Here is a 24,294-nt window from a genome sequence, read left to right on the forward strand (position 1 = left end):
AGTTTGACCAATGAAACTACACGCTTGGACGTTGCTGATTATTATTTTCTTCCACAACAAGACTTGGGGTGTATTGAACGGGTTCGATTTCAGCCTCTGTTTCATGCTGACGATTATTTCTACTATTATTATCTGTCAAGTAGGATGCTGGTACGTAGGGAGGTAATACAACACCTGTAAAGCCGTCATTCGTTTCGTGATTATTTACAGTATTCACAACATAATTCAAGCCAGAGGGGGTCATGGTGACTGAGGTTTGTTGAGTTCGTAACTCAGCACCCTTCTCAGTATGGTTCGAAGAAGGCAACGTTGGTGTGTGACTTGCAGGGAGTGAAGGCGACATTGGTTGTCTCCTGATAATGTCGTCGTCCAAATTGTTAGCACTCGCTTGAACGGCGTTATGCACGGCCATGCGATGTCGTGACCATCGTTTGTAAGCATGTCCCAACAAACACATGAGAGCTGAAAGCAAAATAAACACACTCACAGGTAATATGATGAACAAGAAAACAAACATGAAATCAACCATGTAGGGTGTTGTAGTGGCAGAGAATACGCACTGTGCAAATTTCGTATTTGTAGCATTAAATCCAACTATAAAGTCTGTATTGGATGGGAGTAGCGTTGAGTTGAAATTGAGAATGGTGTATTTAACTCCTTCCATCCAATTCGAATATTTGTGATACGAGTCAATGCTTGCAGTGGGTTGAATCGATTCGTACAGACTTTCTTCGAATGCAAATGAAAATGAAACTCTCGAAACTGGTGACCCAAAGAGAGTGTGCCACTTCACTTGTGCCTTATTGTTCTGGACATTGACAGGTCCTCGTTTCAATCGATAGCTATAGACAATGGAAACTTGAGGTTTTTGAACAAGTTCTTTAGGGTCCGCAAAACTGGTTGGAAAAATTTGCACCAGTATTGCAACAAGTATTCATTAAGACAAAATATACATAAATTCATTATCACCACCGTATCAAAATTATTGAATACATTAATTTTTCATGTCATGAATTTCATTTCTTAATCCGAATCCAAAACATACCTCACTCGAAACACAATATATTTTCCATCGTTTGAAATGAGTAAAGTTTGAGAATATAATGTGACGTCTGGACTCTCAATAAAAATGTCCGCTGATTGATCTAATTGCAGTGTATAAGGTAAACTATCAGAAGACGGCAATGCACGTGTCAATACAGAATAAGGTGTTGAAAAGGAGAAGGTAAACTTTTCCAAGACTTGAACGGAGCAATCCGAAGAGGACAGGGTGAGTAAGGAATCAACCGATTGTAAAGAATATTGGGCATTGGTGCTTTGGAAGAGAAATAATATGGTACAAGTGAGTGTTGCAATGAACAATGCTAGCGTTGGAGACAACGACAATATTGTTCCTCTCGTTTTTCGGGAATCCGAATGTTTTGATGATAGTGTGGTGATCATTTTGTATGTGTTGTAGGACAGTTCGTTCAACGATGAGAATTTTAAGCAATAATTTTAATCATTCAAAAGATCGGAATGAAGATGATGAACGGACTCTTCCTGAAAAGCGGTTGTGATCTGTACAGAGCAATATTTTTTTTGCTGAATGTACTTTTGAGTATCTCTCCTGATTGAAGTTGGTCTGGAACCTTAAATTGGATTGAAACTGTATTGACCTAGAAATGGAATAAATTATTTTAATTTTGAAATGAATTTCATACAGCCTAGAACTAGTAGGTTCATTGGTGTACTTCTCAACAAGCTTGTGCAATATTGTAAATTTTTGAAAAAGAGAAATTCCTTGAATAATCACGTTCTACTTGTTTTCTTTTCTAAATAACAGAACATATTTCACCTTTTTCATCAAAATATATTCAACTTTAAGAGTTTCTGACAGGCTGTGTTCTGAAAAGTTATAAGGTACCTTCAACACTACGCAATGAACACCATCCTCCAAAAGCAATTGTTGTGAGAAGGCCTTAACGCTAACAGGTGATAAATTTTCCTGAATCATGTACAAGTCGTCAATAAATTCGTGCAGTGAGTAATCAGCATTACCCCATGGAGGGTCAAAGAAAATTAGTGTTTCACTCCTCTTGGTTTCGGGCATTTTAGGTTTTTCTTTGTTCCACCAATCAATGAAATTGCCACATTCAACATGACATGTCACACAATCTTTGTCATACTTCTTTTCTTCGTTTTCAAATAAATTAATATTGTACTGTGCGTCTTTACATCGTCTCTCATCGAGCTCAATCATGGTCACTGTTTTTCGGTGTAATCTTTTCGACCAAAAGTATCTCAAAAATCCAATTACCTGTGACCAATGTTAAGGTAAAATGCGGCATTGATTTGAACAAATGGGCAAAATTAAGATAAATATCAGGTAAAAGATATAATTGTTAGCATGAAAAGTTCATGTATCAAAAATAACTTACATTTCCACCCAGACCGCCTGTTCCATCTATAATATGATTTGGATAAAACCCTGTTTGCTGCTTGATCATTTCATTCATGATGGAAGCAATTTCGAAGGCGTCATTGAAGGGTGTCAAATAGGAGAGAGCCAACTCAGAGTCGTATCTAACCTTACTCACCAAATGCTTTGGAAAGAAGCCATAGATATTTTCAGAGAATTTTCTCATATTGTAATAATTTTCCAAAGTATTGGATTGTTCAGTAGACTCGGTGTGATTTGGTTGTTTGTTCAATTTTGTACATTCTTTTTCTTCTTTCGTTTGTTTCTTATTTACAATGTTGAGCAGTTTTTTAACGTGAGCAATTGTCTCCTCCAACGCTTGATCAGCAACAATATAGTGAGTGTCTTTTAAATTAATTTTGGAAATTTTTTGCTTCTCCATTTCAAGTAATCTTAATGAGGCTCTTAATTGAATGTGAAGTTTTCTAATGTCATTTCGGGTTGATTTTTCAGGACAAGGCGCTTGATTGCTAGCAGTGATGGTGGTGGTCATATTGCAATTTCCATTGCTGTTGTTACTGCTCATGCTTGGAGATGATGTAAGTGTGTTAGCACTGCTCACTGTTGATGTGCTTGTGAGAAGAGAATTTAGTATGGATGATTTATCATCGTGAAGATGTTTGGTGGAATGGCTGTCTTCAGAGATGGTGGAAGAGGATGGAATTGACAGGGAGCTTAGAATAGCATCCTCGGAAAACATTGCAAAAGCTTGATCGTTGTAAACGGATCCACCACCCCACTCGTTCATTATCATCCACGGAGGAGGAACATTTGATCCAATTTGTTGTTGTTGCTGATGTTGTTGCGAGATGGGATCAAATCCTGTATGTTGAATATAATGATGTGAGGAGTCTTGATTCCATGATGATGATGGAAATTCTGTATTGGAAGACTGTGAAGGTGGTTGTGAAGAATAAAATGTGGGTTGAAGATTGGAAGTATTATTATAACCATGAAAATTTGGCCACATCATAAATTGTTGTGGTGGTGGTTGTGGTGGTTGATGTTGGAGATGAGGAAAACCCATCAAACCATATCCCGATAGGGCTTGAAAATTATTTTGATCTAAATCGTTTGTTGTCCCACTGCTATTGTTCCCACTCATGGCATTATTATAACTATTATTATTCATGCCAAATAATGAATGGAGAAGATTTGATTGTGTTCCTGATGATGTTGATGGTGTGGATGACTGTTGTTGGGAATACATTTTTTTTTCTATTTTAAAAAAATACAAAAAATGTTTCAAACATCGTCAAGCACATCCATAAATCGGCCGTTGAAAAACATTGATGATCATCAATTGGAGAATGAAGGAAAAACCAATCAAAATATTGAATACTCAACAATAACAACTGGGAATGGTTTCAAAGAATTCCGAGACAAGGATGAGGAGGATGAGACTTTTTTCATGGGTAGCAATGAAGTGTGGGTGGAAGAGGAAGAAGAAGATGAAGAAAATTCTCTTGGAGAAGAAGATCACCCTCTTACATTGGATCCAGGAAATTCCGAAATGACAATGTCGTCATCACCTTCAATATTAACAAAGATGCCCGTTCCTCGCGAACGCATTCATCAACAGCAAGCACAACACCAGAACGATACAGACTCTCAGGATGACCGTCATCATCAAGATGAATTTGACGAGGATGGAAATGCTGACGATGATGAGGATGAAGTAGAGGAAATTGTTAGGAGGATGAATGAAAAATTGAATGCAAGCTTAAATTCATCTAATGTTTTTAGCGATTGTATGCAAGCCATGGAGTTGTGTAAAGAAATAATATTCATGCCCATTCCGTCTCTTGAAGAGGAAAATGTTGCAACAACATCTGAAAATATGGAATCTTCTCAGCAACAAGATGGTACTTTGTCGTCACACCTCGGCGAACAAGCACCAGGAGGCGCTGTAGCATCCTTATTTAATTTATTCAGCGAGGCTTCTATGAACAGTGGTAGTGGTGACGTCCATTCATCATACATGCAACAGCCGTTATACGATGATTCACAAGAAGGATTTCGGCTTGAAGATATTGAGGCAGAACTTTTGAGAGCTGCTGAAAAAGGTCAAAATACTTCTACACTGTATCTACAAAAAATCAACGAATTGACCATTATAAGGAATAATATGAGAAGAGTTTTAGACACCTCCATCAAAAAGTTGCGCGATGAATCGTCGAGCAGAAATGATAATTTGGAAAAATCATCATGCAGCGAGCAATCTCACACAACACGTACAGAAGTTTCAAATGGACGAAATGTTTCTCTCTTTCCAGATTCAATGCTTCAAGAGTTGCAACTTGGTAATGTGTCGTTGAGTAGATCCCGAATTTTAACCTTTGATGAATCCATTGAAATTGTCTCGTTCATTGGTGGAGTAATTAGGATGCATAGTGGAGTTTTTCCAAATCGATTCCTTGACAATACAAGATCTTTGGGCACCTATCTAGTTGGAATTTTACATTACTATGCTCAATCGATCAATAGGACTAACTTTGAAGTTTTAATATTTGAGCCCAACCCAGAGCATTTCGAATGGACCAAACACAACGTCAACACCTTCACCAAGCATTTACTTAAACGAAACATTTTCGCAACAAGCTCTTTTAAATCAACAGTAGAAAATGTGGACTTTTTTGCTTGGTTATTTGACACAAAGAATGATGTTCGCTCCTCCGTTGTGATGCTCGACTTGACACCCTCCTGCAAAGAATTTGACCCATCTGTGGTTCTTAAAGATTTGAGGATTGAAACTGAAACCATCTCAAGAAACGCCAATGAAATGATTGAACACATGCTCTATTTTGGAGTGTGTTGTGTCGTCCTCAAAGTGCCTTGCAATTACTCTGAAAAACAACTCTCAACACACAACAAACTTTGGAGAATTTATGTGAAAATATTTGGAAATAGCAAGTACATGATCATTTTCAACTACAAACCAATTCTCATGACTGGACTAAGTAAGCATCACGGAGGTAAATCTGATGGAAATGCTGCTAGAGTCTCCTCGAAAAGACAACAACGATAAGACATTCATTTAACTAAATACTACTAGGAAATATTTTATTGCACCCACCAACTACAACTTTATTTGAATTAACCACAACTTCATCACTAAATTATTTTTATGACTTTCTAGTTCAACACTCTTCATTTGAAAAAACCATCTTCATCTGCACTTGTGACATTGCTGTGAGATCTTTTAATTATCACACACTACTCACTTATTGCAATACTCTGGGTAGATTTGGAAAAACACAACCTGCCTTCCCAATCAGGAAAGAACATCTCTTCCACCAGCTGACCGTCATCAAAAAAAAACACAAAAAACACCTGTTCTCAATCTCGCAAAACAGATCATCAAGGCACACAATTCATCCGAGACGACTCGTCCTTCTACGCACCCATCGATCAACAAGTGTATACTGAATCACGGAACAATTTTCCAGTATATCATCACAAGAAGAACGATACAACGGAATATATACTTCTACAACAACAAACAATTTTGACTTCCTTTTTGAATCTCTTTGAGACGTTGAACCAATCATTCTTGAAATTCATTTACACGTAACATGTCTTTATCGATCGGAGACTTGGAAGATGAAATTCAAGAATTTAAAATTGATAAAGAGGCTTTGGAGTTTGGTGAGACGATAGGAAAGGGCGGATTTGGTAAGTGTTGAACACTGACAAATATTGGAGGAATTCTATCAATTACATGATGATGAAATGTTGTCGCTCGGGTTATCTTAGGCTTTGTCAGGTAAGCAACAATAATATTTTTGATGATGGCTGACATTTGTCATCTGACATTTTCGCTGGCTTTGAAATGACAACATTTTCTTTTACAAATCATGTGATTATTTGCAATATTGTTATTAACATTTTCAACTCTTGCATCTATACATTGTTATTCAATCAACCATATATTTTCCAAAAAAATCATCAGCAAAGGAACATACGAAGGAGAAGTATGTGCCATTAAACAACTCTTCATTCCGGAAAATGCTCGTACACCTCGAAGTCGAATCGGTCTTTCAAGCATTGCTTCCGAAGATGACGAATTATGGCGAGAGACTTTGAATGAAATTGCAGTCATGCTTCGAGTTCAACATGCAAATATTTTGAATTTATATGGATGGAGTACAGATCCAAATTGTGTTTATTTGGTCATGGAATTTATGCCATTTTCACTTCACAAAATTTTGGAGACCACTCTCCCCGAATACGATTATGAACCATTAATGAAGTCACAAAAACAAAATTTATCACAATTAGCACCCATGGAAGATGAGTCAGCGGGTGAAAGTTTTCTCAGCAAACAATCAAAATTTGAGTCAAAACAAAAAACAACTTCTACTACATTACAAAAGAAACCAGTTTTACAAGGATCGGCGCTTGTGGATGATCAGGAAGAAGCAGATCGGTATCAAAAGTTTTTACAGAGACAACCCATATTGAGTAATGAGATGAAACTTCAAATTGCGATTGATATTGCTGAAGGAATGCATCATCTTCATTCAAGACCAAAACCTATCATTCATCGAGATTTGAAATCTCACAATGTTTTGCTTGACAAGAATTTAACATCAAAAATTTCGGATTTTGGATTTTCTACCATGAGAAATCGAAATTCAGGAGTTTCAGGAATGAAAGGTATGTCACTCAAATTTGTAGTTATACACTCAAATCGATTTTTATTCATAATACATTCATAACAATGGCGAAACTTAGGCACTTCGGGATGGATGGCTCCTGAAATGTTTTCATCGGCTGCTTCCTCCGGTGAAAAAGCTGATGTCTATAGTTTTGGAATGGTCATGTACGAATTGGTGACACATTTAATACCATTTCATGATGTTTCTAATCCCTTTGCTGTGGCTTCTCATGTCATTAGTGGAATGCGACCCAAGATTGACAAACAAGACGAGTTGGCCAAGTCCTCTCCCATTCTCGAATGTTTCATCAAACTTGTTTCCATTTGTTGTTTACAGGATCCTGACGAACGGCCTACATTTGCTGACATTCTCAATGAATTGAGAAGTATACCACTGAATAATTCTTTAAAATTAACAGTCGATGTGAATGGAAGTGAAGACTATGACTCGATTCAAAAAGCCATTAATGCCATTCCTCCTGACATTACTACTCTCAAACCCAAACGACCCATTCCATCATCTCAGAGTTCAATCACAAAAACACTTTCTGCTGCCAGCATGTCTGGTTTCACATTAGGTAATTCGTCTCTCAAAAAAACAACAAGTTTCTTACATAATAGTAATGTAACGAATAAGAATTTGGATTTGGAGGATAGTACCACGTCAGTATCATCTCCCTCAAGCGATGATGATGGACGCAATACAAGTGGTGGTGTCATTCTGGGAACCAACAACCCAGTGCATTCGGGTGATTTTTCAGAGCAACGTCTCTTGATGCAGAAATTTAATTTACCATTCACAACTCGACCTTCAGATGGCAGAAAAATTATCAAACCTACACGACCATTGACAACACCTGTCATTAAGATTAAGCCAGGAATTTATCGAGAACAAGTCATTATTGATCGAAGTGTTGTGTTAAAAGGAATGTCGGAAGGAAAGTCACATGTCATTCTGTACAAACCAAAGGATGTGAATGAGGTGATTATTTTTGATAATGTGAGATATTCGAAAATTAGAAATATCATTGTTTACAACTCGGAATACAAACCTCAACAACCTGGGGCGCATACAAGAGTTCCTTCGAAACATCCACTTGGAGTGGTCGTGTTGAGAGGATCGAAATGTGACAGCACCATTGAACAATGCACTTTTAAGGGTGTGACACTGGAGATTTGTGATAAGGCAGATCCAACCATTACAGGCAACACAATTCGTGACTCGCCTCAATCCGGAATTCACATTCATTCAGATTCTCATGGAACCATCACAGAGAATGACATTTTTGGAAATTTAGAAGCAAACATCTTGATCGAGAGAGGAGGAAATCCAGTCATTGAGAATAATCAAATTCATGATGGACATCAAGAAGGTATTCGAATCGTGGAAGGTGGATTGGGAAATATTGTAAATAACAACATTTATAGCAATATGGGATCCAATGTTTATATAGGAACAGGAGCCGATCCTCTCATTGTCCTGAATAAGATTCTTTCAAGTGAACAGAGAGGTATAGAAATTGCAGCACTTGCCAAAGGAAAATGCAGAAAAAATCGATTGAGTGGCAACAAGAAGGATCCTCAAATATTAATTTCAGAAACTGCAAAAACGATTTTAAAAGACAATGAAATCAAAACCAACACACAGAATAGTTCTACTTCTCCCGTTTCCATGAAGGCCTCTCCCACGAAATCTCCCACACTTTCTGGATCTCCCTCATACACCTCGTCACCGATTCGAATGGCCACCATTCAACAACCACCTTCGCATACGGTTCACGTTCAACAACAGAAACAGCAAACACAAGGTCAGAGATTATCATCTTCATTGCCAGTCTCGTCGTCATTATCTTCAGCGTCTATTGCTTCTCGTAGCACGGGAGTATCCTCAGCATTGAATGTTCAATCAAGCAAGTCCAATATGCAACAACAGCAATCACCGACCATCCAATCCAATCCATCAACAATGACGACAGCAACGACTGGAAATTATTTGAACAAGTCAACATTATCTACCAAGTCATTGACGTCATCCTCTCAAACATCACCACCTCAAGTGACTGCATTGAATCTCAGCTCGCTCAATTCTTCTTCAGGAAATTCCATTTCGAATAATAGTTCAAATGCTCCTCCTCAACGCACCTCACCACTTTCTGTACAATCCTCTGTGAATAATAGAAACACGACATTGTTGAAATCCAACCTTAATAAATAAAAGTTCCCATAGCAAGTTCTCAGTAAGGAACTCTGGAATTTCACTGAGAGAAGTTGAAAAAACAATTTAAAAATCGATTTCATGTGATGAAAGGGACATCAACTCAAAAAAACGCACATATTGAAATTATTTTTCTGGTGGACAATTGCACTTGATCATCATCCACACACGTGTGTTTCTATCTTACATCTCCTTCATTGCTCGCAAGCGGTATTTTGAAATAGTTCCATTTGGATTCAAAATTTCGAATCAACAAGTAAAAAAAACGTGCGCTGCGCATATTGTATCGCTCCTTAAATATTGAACGCATTGCTTTTTCATAAACCGATCAGCCACGAAAGAAAAAGTACTTGAAAGCCTTTTCATCACAAGTTGAATAATAATCATTGATACAGAGAGTAGACCGTTAGAATATATAGAGATGGAACCATCCAACCCGCAAGCTCATCCGCAGCAAGTGGTGCCATCATCGGGACTTTACCCTAACCACATGATGTATGCTCAACCACAATACAATAACCAAAACAACAACAACAACATGTATCCATCGTTGGGTTATGCTTCAAATCCCTATTATTATACAAATGGTGCTGGAGTTGCTCAAATACCTCCTGTGGTCGGAACGTTGTCGGCTCAGCAACAACCACCCATCATCAACTTGATACCAACGGCTCAAAACGAACAACAACAACAACAACAACACATTCCTGAGAACGTTCCTCTTCATCAAGTCGAGCCACAACAACAAGTTCCCACAACAAACAACAGCCCAACCTGTGCACGAGGCAACAACCATTGTTGTAACTTTTGGAAACGTTGTCGAGAACAACACAAATTCCTTCATGCTCTTCAAAGCAAGACATTGTCATGTATTCCAAGAGCTGTGGTTGTTGGTGGAGTATTGTTGTTCATCTTGACATTGATCTTCTTATTCACTGTTGGATCCAGTATTGACGGTAAAATGGCATACAAGAAAGATCAATGCGTGATTATGAAAGATCCAGACAATTTGGTAGTTCATTTCGATTATGATCGTGACATGTATTATATTAACTTGAATGTTGATCTTGCCAGTGGAACAAAGTATTACATGGGATGTGACTCGTGTGTTGCTAAACCACCATCATCATCATCGACTTCAGCCGTTAAAAAGATGTACACTTTGAGAGAAGTATGTGCAAGCCCACTCTTACAAAAGACCTCAGATTGTAGAGATCGTATTATTGCTAAGGGAAGTTTGACTTGCATGGTAAATCGAAGATTGAGAAAACGTTCTGGCATGGATCATTATTATCATGGACATGGTGGTGAACAGAATAAGGCTCCTGGCAATCACCACAAGGAAGATAACGCTGGACCACAAATGATGCATCATGGTCACCATCATCATCCTGGCATGATGACTCGAGAATTGCACCATTCTGGTCCTCGTCACGGTCCACACATAATGACTCGTGAAATTCCACTCTCCCAAATTCTCTCCAAGCAAGAACCAAATCATGATCAATCCAATGAACAAGCACATGATGTTCACCGTAGCGACTATTATGGAAGACAATTTAACAGCGAAATGGTCAAGACTGTACAAGAAGTGAAGAGATCATTCAGAAAGCATCTCCACAGAACAGTACCAATCTGGTTGATTATTTCACTCATTGCAATGGTCGTCTTTATTGTGGTTGGTTACAAGCGTTTGGAAGGAAGATCAAAATGCTCCATTGACAGATTCTTTAAGCAATACCTTAAGAATCCATTCAAGGAATCTGGACAAGTCTACAAGTTGGACGAGGTCTCTCAAAGCTGTGTCATTATTCAAGAGCCTAAAGAACCAAAAGATCACACCCTTCTCTCATCTGCAACTTTGCAAATGGAACTCCCACCTCGTAAGGAGAGAGCATTGGCCAAGAGAATGAAAATGTTCTATGGCGCTCTCAGACATACTGCCACAGAACCACACGAAACCTTACTCTACTATGAAAAGGTTTCCAAGAAGAATTTGTGTTCTCATTTCCATGGAAACAACTCTCAATCATCTTGCAATGGAAAGAGAAGAATTGCAAAAGCCATCAAGATTTTGTTAGGCGTCTTGTTTGTTCTTGCTGTTGGTACTCTTATTGCGTTTGCAGTCATTAGTTTTTGTAACAAGTCTGTCATTAGGGGACTCATCTTTTTGCATTTGAGCATTGCTGCTATTGGTGTTGTCATCTCAAAGATTTTATTCAGAATGAGAAAGGTTCACTATTATATTACTGACAAGCGTGTGATTCGAGTGGATGAGTTGCCATGTCGATTGCGGTTAACATTGAGATATGTGTCATTTGACAAGATTCATAGTGTTTGGGCAGATGGTAACAAGATTCATCTCAAGCTTCTTCCCCATGAAAAGACTGGAATTTTCTTTGAACATGCCGTTGATCCTGCCTTTGTTGTGAACCTTATTCAACAACGCATCCCATCGTCAGAGTCTACCAACAACAGTGGAGATGTCGAACTTCAAGAACAACCAACCACTGAACCCACAGCAACACAAAATTAGTGATTCCATTAAGAGTGACATCCGTAATAAAGTGTAAATAGTTCAAGACAACACATGAACAATGTTAACCATGCCCCATCGTCTGTCACTTTTCACTCACCATTCAGATGCCCACAAAAAAAAAATGTCGTCACAACCACCACTCGATCTCTCTTCCCCTCTTCAAATCCGACTCATGTTAAAAGAAATTGAATGTGAAACTCTCAAACAAAAACTATCAGCTCTCGAATGCAATCCCATGTCCAATCTCAAATTCGAACGATGGGACGATTCCATTCATTCCGAAAATTCCATTCTTCAACAACGATTTCATCACATGCTTCTCTACATTCATCAACTCGAATCCGACATTGAAGCAAAAAACAGACGTATCGATCTATTAGAATTATCTCTAAATAATCGAAGAAAACGAAGAGGAGGAGCCATGGGAGATCCTTCCAATACCAACGCGGACAAGGATGATCTGAATGAACAAACCGAACAATTGACCATTCAAAGAAATTTAGTAAAAGCATTCATGAAGAGAAGAAATAATAGAAGAAATGAACACATGCATTCCAAACGAGAGGATACTTCAACTCATTCCCCAAATTCGTCGTCGAATATTTCTAGTACTACTTTTGCACGAAAGAATCATCGTTCAGTCATGAGGAAAAAGGAATAGATATCATGATTCTTGATCCACAAGGATTTTGCGACCCATTGTTGGAATGTTGTCATGTTCATTGTATATTGGAATTATCTCGATTTGTGTTCACAAATTAATGACCTTTTGAGCCCGTCATTTTGATTTAGTACATGTATAATAAACGTTACGTATAAAGCTCGAAACAATTTGTGAGATGTGTTGCTATTTGTTTCTGCAATTCAAAATCACAGCCAGAACGACGCCTACGGTTCAATCCAAAAGCCCTGCATCCGTTACGTTTATTGCAGCTTAACCTCTACGTTTATTGAAGTGTTATTACGAGCAAGGAGTTTTTTTAACCTTAACATATAAATGTGAGTCCAGATCAAGAGAATTTCCATGGTCATCATATTTATAGTGTCTTGTTTATGTATTGGATGATGATCAAGTGGCTTAATTATATTGACAGAGATATAAATGAAGCAAGAATTATTGTTATTCGATCCTTCCTACTCTTTGAATTAGTTTTTAGCACTTTGTGTGTGTTTAGGTCTTTCCCCTTAGGGTGTTAAATACAAGCAAGATCAGCACCACTTGGTTCGATTTGTTCATTTTGTTCACAGTGCTGATTTGAATAAAGGGAAGTTTCATATTCAGAAAAGTATTTTTTCACTTGATGTCTCGTTTAATCTCAATACACATCATGATATCTTCATTGAGACATGATCACAATGTGATTGCCTTGAACTTGATTTGCACACGATTCGAATTAACATGTGAAATTAATATCTGCAAATGACTTGTCCTCAAAACAATTTGTGAGATGTTGTGCTAATTGTTTCTGCAATGTCTTAATAGAACGTACAGCTCGTTGTTGAATATAGCCAATATATGAAAATGATGGTTGATCACTTCCTGTCATTCCTATTCGTTGTTGTTGAGATGAAATTCCTTTCAAGAATTCTTTTTTCATTTGAGCAGCTTCAGAAATATTCAACGCGTCTCTTGAAACTTTTAACATGAGTAAATCAGAATTGGAGTTGGTAAGAGAAATTAGAAATGAGTGACTACCAGCTCCAATCGATGTTACAGTGTTGAATAATGTGCCACTGTGTAGATAGGGAAGAGTAAGTTTAGAGAGTGACCTATTGGATCCTCCTGTAGCAAGTTAATTTCCAGCGTATCGTGGATGGATGGTTTAAATTATCATGAAAACCATGTCCATGAATCATGAGTATTCAATGGATAGAGTTTTCAGGTACCTTGTGTCTTTAAGACTTACCTGAAACATATACTGAACCATTTCTTGTCAAAAATATCACTCCATAATAATGACAATCAACATCAATGGCTGGATCTGAATGTGTAATTTTCGCAAACTCTACACTTTCTGTAATTTGTTTTTGATTGCCCGTGTTCTTCATTCCTAATTCATCTGAAGAGTTGTATCCACATACGAAAATACGTCCACATTGAGTGAGAGCAACAATGTTGTGATCTCCACAAGCAACTTTGCAAAACTTCACGTTTGGATGTTTTTCACAGAATGGATGAGGAGCTGTTGGGACAGTGCTGTATCCATCATATCCACATTCTCCAAATCCGTTGGATCCTGTGTGAATTGAAACACATCCATCGAATTACAATTTTTCAATAATGATAATCATGGTGTGTAAAGGATTTTTAACATTGAAGCCTACCTCCAACAATTAGTCTTCCTTGATTGGTGACCAATACCAATGTATAAGCACCACATGCCATATAAGTGATGAATTCATCCTGCCTAAGAGCCTCATCAATGCCTTTCAACCAAAGCTTTGTATTCGATGGGTTCAATATAACAAACTCACTGTTTGATGGATCCATGTCGCATGTTACAGAAGCCACTACAGATGATCTTTTTGGAATTTCATAACATTCTCCATTGGGTAGCTCATGATTGACGTATCCCTCTCGAAACTTTGTTCCAACATTAATAATATCGAACAATGCTAATTTTGAGACTCTAAAATTAAGGAAATACTCACATCTGGTGAAATAATTCCATCCACAATCCGATCTACTAAAACATAACAACAATTATACGAAGCTGCAACAAAATAGGCTCGTTTCCACCCAATCCATTGTCCATCATTATTCTTTTCTAAGGGATCCAACAGTAGACTTGCTTGGAGGCTACCTGGTTGATGATGTTGATGATACAATTGTTGATAATAATAAATTTGATGATCGGGATAGGTAATGGCATAGATATATTCTCGTCTTGCATAGATTTTTACAAATCCAGATAGTGTCGGATTTTGTTTTTTAATGAGCTCGAGGAACTGATGCGTTTTTTCAGATGATGTTGCGATGAGATGGGATTGAGCAAAATCTGAATTCAACATTTTTTTTTGTGAGTAAAGTTTATTATTATTAAATTATTGAAAAGTTCAATTAAAATTTATTTAATTTAATAATAATGATCAATTCAATAATTTAATAATAATCAGTTCAATAATTTAACAATATTTACATGGCCACTCTTCCACTGTAAGATCCAGCTTGAGTCACATAACGAACCCATCTCTTTTGTTTTGGTTTCTTGTCATCATTCAAAGAATCAGATCCAATTTTCAAATATCTCAATTGAAGACCACTCATGTTGTGCATGGGAATTTCAAATTTCATAGTGACAGGTCCAATCAGTTTCCTTTCATCAATTTTACATGGTTCAGATATATTAATCTTCAATCTGATTAATTGTTCAGTGGCGCCTTGGAATTTCTTGAGTCCCCAAACGACTACCTTGTCTTTCTCCTTATATTCATAGGTTTGTTGAGAGTCCTTGTCATTACCAACGCTAATACCGCAACTGACAGTATTCTTTGGAACTGGAATACGAATGAAAACACCAGTGGCAGATGTTGAATTTGGAAAATCGGATCGAACTCGAATTGCTGCTTCAATTTTGTAATCTCCAGTTTTGGTGACACTAGGTGTGATACGGAATGGCATGACAACATTAAAATTATTGGTAACACGGTAAGAGAGGAGTGTCAATTCACCATCTTGTGGATAGAATGACAATTGGCGTCCATGTTCAAATTCGTCTCGATTAATAATTTCATTGAAATTGATGGCATCGACTCGAATGGCAGAATAAGTGCTATTCTCAACACCAATGGCTAAATCTTGATTGAGAGCAATTCTAATGAGAGGAGTTCCCATCAAGTAACTTTTCACAACCAGAGATCCAATAATTTCAGAACGAAGTAATTCACCATTACTATTCATTTCACAATTCACACGTTCTAAAACGTCAACAAAAATTTGATCATTCTTTTTCGTGATTGGAAGACAGGCTAAACGAGTCATGGTGTTACCAACATTTGCATTTTCAACATGTGTCAAATATTATATCATGATTTTGACCAAAACTTACTTGCAGTAGATTTCACAGTCTTTGGATCCGTAAATGCAATATTCAACAAACCATTCGTAGTTGGTACGTCCACTGTCTCTATAGGTTCATTATACACACAATAAGTCAAAATATTTGTTTGAGTGGTTTGAACCTTTCCCCAATCAAATAATTCATCCAACAATTCATAAACCAAAACAAAATTCTTTCTGATTGAATCTTCACTCAATTGACCTGTGAAATCTCGAATTAAAATGCATGCTCGTTCCAATAATTCAAAAATAGTAATTGGTGAAACATTCTCTCTACTCGTACACACAATATAGAGACCAGATTTACGGACATGGAAAAAATTAATTCCTTGTTGGTTGAAAATTGGTTTTCCAAAATTGGATGTGCTTTCGTTCCTCACATTGCGAAAGAATAAATCTTCGACCTCGTCAAAAATGTCGTAACGATCTATGTATGTGAGTATGTTGTGAATGTGTGATGAATGACGGGTATATATTATGTCAATATGGAATGTGAGGAGGTTACATAAAATCGTGAGTGATGATGAGGAGTGTTGTTACCAAGTATTGTTCAAGATTGGTCATGATGAAAATGTTGTTGTTGTCATTTGATTGATGGGTTGTGGTTCACATCACCCATGCATTGAAATTGATAATAGATATTATTCAGTGTATATATATGTATATATATTCATCATTGTATTCATTCAGTGTTTCCATGTAAATTCCATGATCATAACATCATCACCCGAATTTAAAAATCCATTCGGATCATTACAAAAAAACATAACATGCCTCTGTACAAGAACACCAACACTTCAACACTACTTACAATTTCTCGCAATAATTTTATCTCCTCTCGATGAAAGAATAAAGAAATGAGTGATCATTTTTTTCTTTTTTTTATTACGTCATCGAAAGCGTCAAGAACAACAAATGGCCACACTCTCATCTTGGGAACAAGAGGAAAGATTCAAGTTTTTACGAGCGACAAATAAGTTGTACAATTGAACTATTCTTCCCCTTTACTTTATTAAGCGTAGATATTGGTTTTAATCAATTTCAGGCTTGTGTCCTTCTCTGATGATGTCAAAAGTGTTGTTGTTGACGAAAGATTGAATGTTGACAAAGAGGCCGTTATGGTTTTCAATAACCTGCTTCACTCTTTGGAGTGTCAAGTTGCTAGGTGAGACTAATCCAACTCTACTGATGATGGTGTTTTTGAAACATTCCTTGTAGAACATAATTTGACGTTCTAATTGTATCATTTTCGTCAACAATTTCTCATCGCTACTAAATGACGAAATAGTAGCTTCGAAAATTTCTACAGCTCCCGTTGCTTTGTACTTCTTGCTCAACACATTGAAAGACATCATTATCAGTAATCAATAAATTCATCGATTGTGGTGAAAATCTGTTAATGTCAACCATTTTCACTGAACCATGACCCTTCTTGAGGTTTATTTCTCTTTTACTTGACCTCAAAATTTTCTTTCCGTCATGAAACTCTCTCATGCTAAGATGAGAGTCCAAAATTGTCTCAGCGTTAAACTTTGAAACCATCATACTTACGAAAATGTGCATTCATAGGAATGGCGAGAAATAGGACTCAAAAAGGCAAAATCACACATCGATACCTGGATATGAATCACAACATGAGTCAATGTTAGGGCTGACTTAGAAGAGACTTGTTGTTGCTTGTTGTGTTGGAATTTGCATGCCACGCAATTGAAATGCATTGGATGTGTTGATTTTTTATTTGATGATGATATTCCTAACAGCACACACTCCACGTATTTAAGGCTTTTAATATGCTTTTGTAGTAATTAAGCGGTAAGAACTTTATTGTTCTTCTAGGAATGTAATGAATTGAGGCGGTAAAATGAATGTAAGGCTTGCGTTCAATGACACAGGTGAAGGAGGTTCGATGACACCTTGATTAAAGGTTGCTAATTGATGAAAAAAGTATCAGAATATATATATATCTTATTTCTTTTTGGATGGAGCCAAGGAGTTGTAAATGGAAGTCTTGATCTTCTTGTTGCTGTGTCTAATAGAGTGGTCAAAAAGGCTCATGTGGCGGTCAATGTTGTATTAGGTTGTGTTGTGCTGGTAGACGCAACAGTAGTTGCAGCGGTCACAACAGATGAGCTTGTGGTGGTTGTGGACGCAAGGTTGGATGATCTAGAGTTCGAGGATAGGTTATCATTTCGTCGTGGAGTACAAGGTAAGTGTGTGGTAGTGGTTGAGGTTGCATGTTAAGTCGACTTGATGAAAGCAAGGAATTTTTCATAAAAGAGTTGAGGAGCTGGTACTTCAAGGTCACGTCCACATTGTAGAGTCAACTTGCGCGAATCGAATTCAATTAATATTATTAGGGGAAATGTTGACAACGTTGGAATCACCTGCATGTTTCGTCTTGTTGACAGTGGATTTTGTTGAACTTGTTGTGAAATTCCCCCAAGGTCCATCCATTGAATTTGAAACAGTATGTTTGGCAATACAGTGGGGGATTTTGCAATGCGGGTGGGTTGATCCATGTTTCCTTTCTTCAATAGCAATCACATTATTGTTGTCGATGGAAAGTTGGTTGCGTTTTCCCGCAACCTTTTCAATACTTGATCCTTCATTAACAGTCATTGGGAGAAAGTGGAGTGAAAGTTTTGAAAGAATTGATTGGGAGTAAGGACCTTTGATTGTTGGAAGTTGCATTGTTGGTGGTTGTAAGGTTGGTGGTTGTTGGATTGTGAGTTATAAATTCGTCATCTTTTTGGAATTGAAGTTTCACTTGACCTTCATATAAACAACCAATGTTTGTATTAATAATTCGTAAGTCATCACGAATCTCTTTCATCTCCTTCTCCATTCTCTTTTCAAAGTTTGTCATTCTCATATCCAAGTTTGTAATTCTCGCATCCATTTTTGTCAGTGTTTCATTTAAGCCACGAATTTGTTGAGGCAAGTCGGAAAGAGAAAAATAGAACGAAGCCATTGCCTTATGATCATTGTTGATTAAGGCGTTGTATATTTGATCTACCGACATTTTTTCATCAGCCATATTTTCTTGAGAAACGGCCAATGCTTCAACGTTGGATGGTTGTTGAGAGGAAGGCGATGTATTTGTTTCCACGTTGTTGGATGATGAAGCAGTAGAGGTTTCAATCTTGTTGTTGGATGATTGTTGAGAGGAAGGCGATGAAGCTGAAGTGATTTCAATCTTGTTGTTGGATGATTGTGGAGTGGGTGTTTTGGTCATCGCTTTTTTTTTTGTTGAGGATGGAATTGGTTGGGCCTCCTTTTTGAGAAGCGTTGATTGATAATGTTTGGACACAAGTTCGTTATACTCTTCAGCCACTGCCTCACGAGTAGCTTGGAGTAGTGTTTGTGCAACTTCAATGTTGTCAGCTTCTGATCTAAATCTCGAAATAGCGCAACATTGGTTTAGACGAGAGTTCTCGTCCAACATTGTCTGCCACAACTTAAAGTGCTTGCTCTTCTCATAGAACCTCTTTAAGCCATCCGCACCTACGCTTAAAGCAAGGGAGACGACTAATGGTGTTGTTTGCATCCCTTTTTTCTTAAGCCCAGCCTCAATAACCGAAGCAGATGAAAGGTTTTCCTTGATAATTTCTTCTTTGAATTCAGAAAAGAGATCATCAAGAAACATCTGTACAGGCGTATCTTTCAATATGGCTTTGAACATGATGTTCTTGAGCTCTTCTTCCAACTTGTTGCTTCTCAGTAGATCGTAGCAAGTTTGGAGATCTGGAGATTTATCGAGAAACTCTTTAGCAAATCCCTCCTCATCAGGATGTTGTCCTCGTACCAATCCTTTGACAAATTCAACAAGGACGTTCCGTTTCTCCAAGACCGATGCAACTTGTTGGACAAAGGGAAAACTCTCCACCAACTGAGGCCATGATTTGGATGAGATTTCTTCAGCAGAAGGAATATAAACAGTGTTTTTCAAACCTGCTTGAAATTGTTTCACGGGAGAGCAAGCCAACAACACATCAATCTTCTTAGAGTACTTCTTTTCAGAACCAGCAACGATATCAAGCCTCTTCAAAACAAGAGCCCGAAATGCAGTAACGGCGTTCATTTTAAAGTAAAAAAGCAAGAATAGGAGTAAAACTCAAAGGAAATGTGAGGATGAATTTTTTTTAAAACAAGAACTTGTTTCTGAGGGTCGATGAAAGTCTATCAATTAAATCACCCCTAACTGAAAAAAAAAAATGGTCTTTGCCCAAGAGCTCTGGAGGTTGAATTATTCGTCGAGAGAGAATCCGAATATCAAAAGAGATTCTGTTCTCGGGTCATGATCATCATAATGCAACTATTAAAATAGATCAAGTGGTGTGGATCAAAGATGATACAAATTCATACTTATACCTACAAATCACTGGCATTGGAAATAATACCAAGTACTTGGATGGACTATTGGAGTAGTTGTTGTTGTTTTTGTTGTTCGATAATTCCATCAAGGTTGACCCTTTCTTAATCATCAACTTTCAATTCCAAACAAAAAAAATGTTCACACCTCCAACTCCCTCGTCTGAAAATAATACCGAATCATCATCCGATTCAATTTCAACAACAATTTCAACAAACAATAGGTCTTCTCCCATTCCATTGAATCGATCTCCTTCGAGTAGTTATCCAAGAAATTCTCCTCCTGCCAACTCGGGTCTGTCACGTGTCAATTCACTCATTCAAGAAAAATCTTCTCAAACAAGCAATGAAAATCAATCCACCAACTCGAGTTCTGGAGGAAAACGTAAAAAAACTCTTCTCAAAGCCTCTCCTCTAATTTCTCCATTATTATTACCACAACATTCACAACATGTGTCAAATGTCAATTCAAATCATTTGGAAAATTCTCTTTCTACACATCATCATGGAGCTTCGGTTTTTGGAAATTCACCCATTCTTTCCTCATCCGTTTCTTCTTCATTACAAAATTCTGAAAGTCATGCTGAACATAGCGTCATGTCTGAATTTTCCACATGGGAAGAAGTATATCATCAACAACATGTCATGATGACAGGTGGCAATGACACCAACTCCTCTTCTCCTGTGATTACTTCTTCTTCTCCATCCTTTCCAAATGAAGATTCCAATTTCAATAACGATCAAGATCATCTTTCGAAACGATCCAGTTTTGGAAAATCTCGAAAGCTCACTACTTTTATTTCGAAAATATTTGGATTGAATCTTTCCAACACGGATGGAAAATCAAGTGTCACATCCTCACATTCGAATCGATCGAAAACCAATCGATTATTTAATTCAGGAACTGAATCCGATGAATTTTTTAGAGATTCTGCCATCGACGCTCTCGATCAACATTCGACCACACTTCAAAAATCTTCACAAAATTCCACATCAAATAATAACTCGTCCTCGAACACTTCTCAACAACAACGAGCCAACAATTATCAACTCGATTTAGAATCTCGTCAAAAATCCAATTTCAATCAATGGTTTCAAGACAAGTCACAAACATTCCAAGCTCAACATTTATTTGAAAAGGAAGGAAGTGTGTATTTTTTTAAAAAGGAAATCAAACCAAAAAAGACATCCTCTTTATCGTATGCTTCTCCATTGAATTCTGGTCAGAATTTGGTGGGAAATAATAGTTCAAGTAGTGGTTCAAATAGTTCACATTATTCGAGTGGTGGTGGAGGTAGTAGTAGTGGAGATTTAAATTTTTCAACCATCATGGAAGAATCATTTCAACCAAATGACATTTTTGTCGAACGATTCATGTCATGCAAGAATGAAGTGGTGACGATATTTGAAAAATCGACCAAAGACTCTCCTGTGAAACACACCTTTTCATGGAATCAAAATGTCACTTATAGTATCATTCCCACAGAAAGAAGTTTTGATACTGTCATTTTGAAACAACAAAAACGTCAAGTTCGATATTACAAAAATCAATATTATTTGTTTGAAATTCGAGTCGAACAAGGAGATTACTTGTACGTGATGGAACCTTTAATTCTTGTGGGATTGGTTAAAACAAAAGAAGAACGAGACGATTGGACTGATTTGTTTGAAATTTATTCCATTTATTCTTCTCTCAATGTGTTCACAGAAGATGAATTTACATTGGCCTCAACGTTGACACGAGAAGACAAGTTACGTGAGAGACTCATTCAAGAATATGAATTATTTGATGAATATCAGAATGAGGTGCGTGAAGGAGTGAAACTTGGTCCAAACGTATCATCAAATTTGACACAACCAGAGACTGAATATAATCCTCGACTCTCGACCATTGACAATCCCTATGAAGAGAGTAAGGCATTTCAAAAGGAGATGGAAAAGTCGTACTCACATCTGATTCAATCCTTTGAAAAGAATTATTTGAACTCTTTAAGAGTATTATCAAATAATAATATTCAACAAGAAGAACATTAATTGTAAAACAAGAGGATGAGATTGTATTTTAATAAATTATTTGAAACATTTCCAAATAATATTGTAACATCTTGATAATTATCGCCTCTAAAACAAATACTTGGAAAGTCACCATTCCTCAAAGGGTTGATCAAGGACCAACCATTGATAATAGAACAAGGAAACATTGTCGTCAAAATTCAAATCATTGTCCCACATAGAGTAAAATCTAAGCCTTGGTCGAACGGCTAAAATTCTGTTCATCGACAATACCTCCCCATCCAAAAAACACAAATTTGGCCAAATTTTGATATTGCTTAAAACAGTATCCAAGATCTCGCCATGCGGATTGGTTGAAACTTTTTTTTGCTTTGTTGTTGAGTAAAATTCGAGATGTGTCACACATGGATAAATATCCACAGCCAATTTTTCAATAATTGCCACAATGATTTCTGGTGAAATTTGTCGACCAACAGTAATGCTCAGCTTTTTAAGGCTGTGATTGGGCTGTAATTGATTTAGCACATTTTGGCTCACAAATTCATCATTAATCTTCATGCGCAAGGAAGTAAGATTTTTAGGCAGAATTGGTGCTAAATGGTTTACCGTAAAGCCTACATCTAAATCAGTAAGAGTATCGGAAAAGAGTTGGACTACTTTTTTCTTATCATCCATGCTCACGTCAATATCCAAAAGATCTCCCAAATATTTCAAATGAGGAGCCACAGATCGGAGAGTGGTAACAAATTTGTCAAATTCCTCACTTGTGTTGAAGGAGTATTCCTTGCTTCCAAAATCAATGCATTCAAGTTTGGAAAGAGTTCCACCTCCAAAATGAATATCCTTTTCTAGGGGAACTGGTTGGTCATACGAACCTCGAGTGATATTAAAATATTTCAATTGTGAAAACTCGCCAATTTTTTTAAAAATCTCACCTCGAATGTTACTGCAAGGATGAAACGACACATATTCAAGTTGGGGTAATAGCTTCAAAAATTCATATAAACCCTCGTCTGTGACCTGTAGTTCTGATGAACAGTCATCGTTGCATAAAATTTGGATTTTCTTGAGGTTAGGGCACAATTTTGCAAGCTGGATAATAAACGAGTTATAAATGTCACTATTAAAAGTGTAATACAACTCTTCCAAGCGTGGGCAAATTGTTAAAATGTCAAACATAAATTTTTCAGCTTCATCGTAGTAATATGGTGCATTCAATGTCAAAGATTTAAGGGTCTCAAATACTGGAATAAATATATGACCCTCTTGCTTATTAAAAAATTCATCTTCTTCTTCCTCGATGCGGGGTGGCTTTCCACGTCGACTTTGAGACTCTGAAATGCACAAATCTAATTTTTCAAGTTCACAACATTTTGTCAAGATTCTAAACAGATGCTCTCTTCTGAGTTCCACGTTTTGGAATGATAATTCTTTCAGCCCAAAACCAATAGGAACTGATTTTGTTTCAATTTCCTTAAATGAAGTATCATGGTCAGAACTATTCTTCTCCAAATCATTGTTCATTTTCCACACCATTGTTTTAACAACCTTTGTCGAGTTCTCATGACATGCTTTGCGAATATTCAAAATTTCATAAATCTTGGTTGAATTGCAAATGCTACCAAACTCAAATCTTTTCGATAATTCACATAGAGAACCATCACGCTCCGCAATTTCATTCACAACTTGTCTCACGAGGTTGATGTTTTCAAGTGTGATGAAAAGACGTTTGGCACCTCTCACTGCTCGCGTAAGTGCCCAACCCGAAATTTGATCATCCTCATCCTCATCATTCATACTACTACTACTACTGCTACTACTACTACTCTCTCCTGAATCCGAATCATCCTCAATAGAGTTCATCTCCATAGTAGGACCTTGAATAGCATACTTGGAGAATTTTTCCTTAACCACCGAACAAATCCAGCATGAATAACACCATTTGGAACAAAGGCTTATCATGAGTATCTGACCC

The 24,294-nt window shown here is 37.2% G+C and overlaps 11 protein-coding genes across 11 annotated transcripts; 5 read left to right on the forward strand and 6 right to left on the reverse strand.

Annotated features, from left to right (window-relative positions):
• Nucleotides 1–16: 16 nt before the first annotated feature.
• C9374_012178 (uncharacterized protein) lies at nt 17–1,443 on the reverse strand (the record flags this gene model as incomplete). The annotated part of the gene is made up of 2 exons (XM_044687915.1): nt 17–896; nt 1,046–1,443. The coding sequence occupies 2 exons, from the start codon at nt 1,441–1,443 to the stop codon at nt 17–19; spliced, it is 1,278 nt and encodes a 425-aa protein (XP_044542613.1).
• A 355-nt stretch (nt 1,444–1,798) lies between these two features.
• Nucleotides 1,799–3,593, reverse strand: C9374_012179 (uncharacterized protein; the record flags this gene model as incomplete). The annotated part of the gene is made up of 2 exons (XM_044687917.1): nt 1,799–2,299; nt 2,421–3,593. The coding sequence occupies 2 exons, from the start codon at nt 3,591–3,593 to the stop codon at nt 1,799–1,801; spliced, it is 1,674 nt and encodes a 557-aa protein (XP_044542614.1).
• Nucleotides 3,594–3,701: 108 nt separating this feature from the next.
• Nucleotides 3,702–5,489, forward strand: C9374_012180 (uncharacterized protein; the record flags this gene model as incomplete). The annotated part of the gene is made up of 1 exon (XM_044687918.1): nt 3,702–5,489. The coding sequence occupies one exon, from the start codon at nt 3,702–3,704 to the stop codon at nt 5,487–5,489; it is 1,788 nt and encodes a 595-aa protein (XP_044542615.1).
• A 547-nt stretch (nt 5,490–6,036) lies between these two features.
• On the forward strand, nt 6,037–9,336 carry C9374_012181 (uncharacterized protein; the record flags this gene model as incomplete). The annotated part of the gene is made up of 4 exons (XM_044687919.1): nt 6,037–6,136; nt 6,218–6,227; nt 6,414–7,120; nt 7,199–9,336. 4 exons carry the CDS (start codon nt 6,037–6,039, stop codon nt 9,334–9,336), a joined length of 2,955 nt encoding a protein of 984 aa, XP_044542616.1.
• Nucleotides 9,337–9,874: 538 nt separating this feature from the next.
• Nucleotides 9,875–11,872, forward strand: C9374_012182 (uncharacterized protein; the record flags this gene model as incomplete). The annotated part of the gene is made up of 1 exon (XM_044687920.1): nt 9,875–11,872. The coding sequence occupies one exon, from the start codon at nt 9,875–9,877 to the stop codon at nt 11,870–11,872; it is 1,998 nt and encodes a 665-aa protein (XP_044542617.1).
• Nucleotides 11,873–11,996: 124 nt separating this feature from the next.
• C9374_012183 (uncharacterized protein) lies at nt 11,997–12,536 on the forward strand (the record flags this gene model as incomplete). The annotated part of the gene is made up of 1 exon (XM_044687921.1): nt 11,997–12,536. One exon carries the CDS (start codon nt 11,997–11,999, stop codon nt 12,534–12,536), a length of 540 nt encoding a protein of 179 aa, XP_044542618.1.
• Nucleotides 12,537–13,269: 733 nt separating this feature from the next.
• C9374_012184 (uncharacterized protein) lies at nt 13,270–14,887 on the reverse strand (the record flags this gene model as incomplete). The annotated part of the gene is made up of 4 exons (XM_044687922.1): nt 13,270–13,658; nt 13,783–14,112; nt 14,201–14,459; nt 14,528–14,887. 4 exons carry the CDS (start codon nt 14,885–14,887, stop codon nt 13,270–13,272), a joined length of 1,338 nt encoding a protein of 445 aa, XP_044542619.1.
• A 124-nt stretch (nt 14,888–15,011) lies between these two features.
• Nucleotides 15,012–16,804, reverse strand: C9374_012185 (uncharacterized protein; the record flags this gene model as incomplete). Its single annotated transcript, XM_044687923.1, has 3 exons — nt 15,012–15,844; nt 15,925–16,362; nt 16,747–16,804. The coding sequence occupies 3 exons, from the start codon at nt 16,802–16,804 to the stop codon at nt 15,012–15,014; spliced, it is 1,329 nt and encodes a 442-aa protein (XP_044542620.1).
• Nucleotides 16,805–18,543: 1,739 nt separating this feature from the next.
• On the reverse strand, nt 18,544–20,016 carry C9374_012186 (uncharacterized protein; the record flags this gene model as incomplete). Its single annotated transcript, XM_044687924.1, has 1 exon — nt 18,544–20,016. The coding sequence occupies one exon, from the start codon at nt 20,014–20,016 to the stop codon at nt 18,544–18,546; it is 1,473 nt and encodes a 490-aa protein (XP_044542621.1).
• Nucleotides 20,017–20,444: 428 nt separating this feature from the next.
• C9374_012187 (uncharacterized protein) lies at nt 20,445–22,340 on the forward strand (the record flags this gene model as incomplete). The annotated part of the gene is made up of 1 exon (XM_044687925.1): nt 20,445–22,340. The coding sequence occupies one exon, from the start codon at nt 20,445–20,447 to the stop codon at nt 22,338–22,340; it is 1,896 nt and encodes a 631-aa protein (XP_044542622.1).
• Nucleotides 22,341–22,448: 108 nt separating this feature from the next.
• Nucleotides 22,449–24,188, reverse strand: C9374_012188 (uncharacterized protein; the record flags this gene model as incomplete). Its single annotated transcript, XM_044687926.1, has 2 exons — nt 22,449–23,194; nt 23,255–24,188. The coding sequence occupies 2 exons, from the start codon at nt 24,186–24,188 to the stop codon at nt 22,449–22,451; spliced, it is 1,680 nt and encodes a 559-aa protein (XP_044542623.1).
• Between the last annotated feature and the right edge of the window lie 106 nt (nt 24,189–24,294).

This window comes from Naegleria lovaniensis (genome assembly GCF_003324165.1).
Source record: "Naegleria lovaniensis strain ATCC 30569 chromosome Unknown tig055, whole genome shotgun sequence".
NCBI classification, from domain to species: Eukaryota; Heterolobosea; class Eutetramitea; order Acrasida; family Naegleriidae; genus Naegleria; species Naegleria lovaniensis.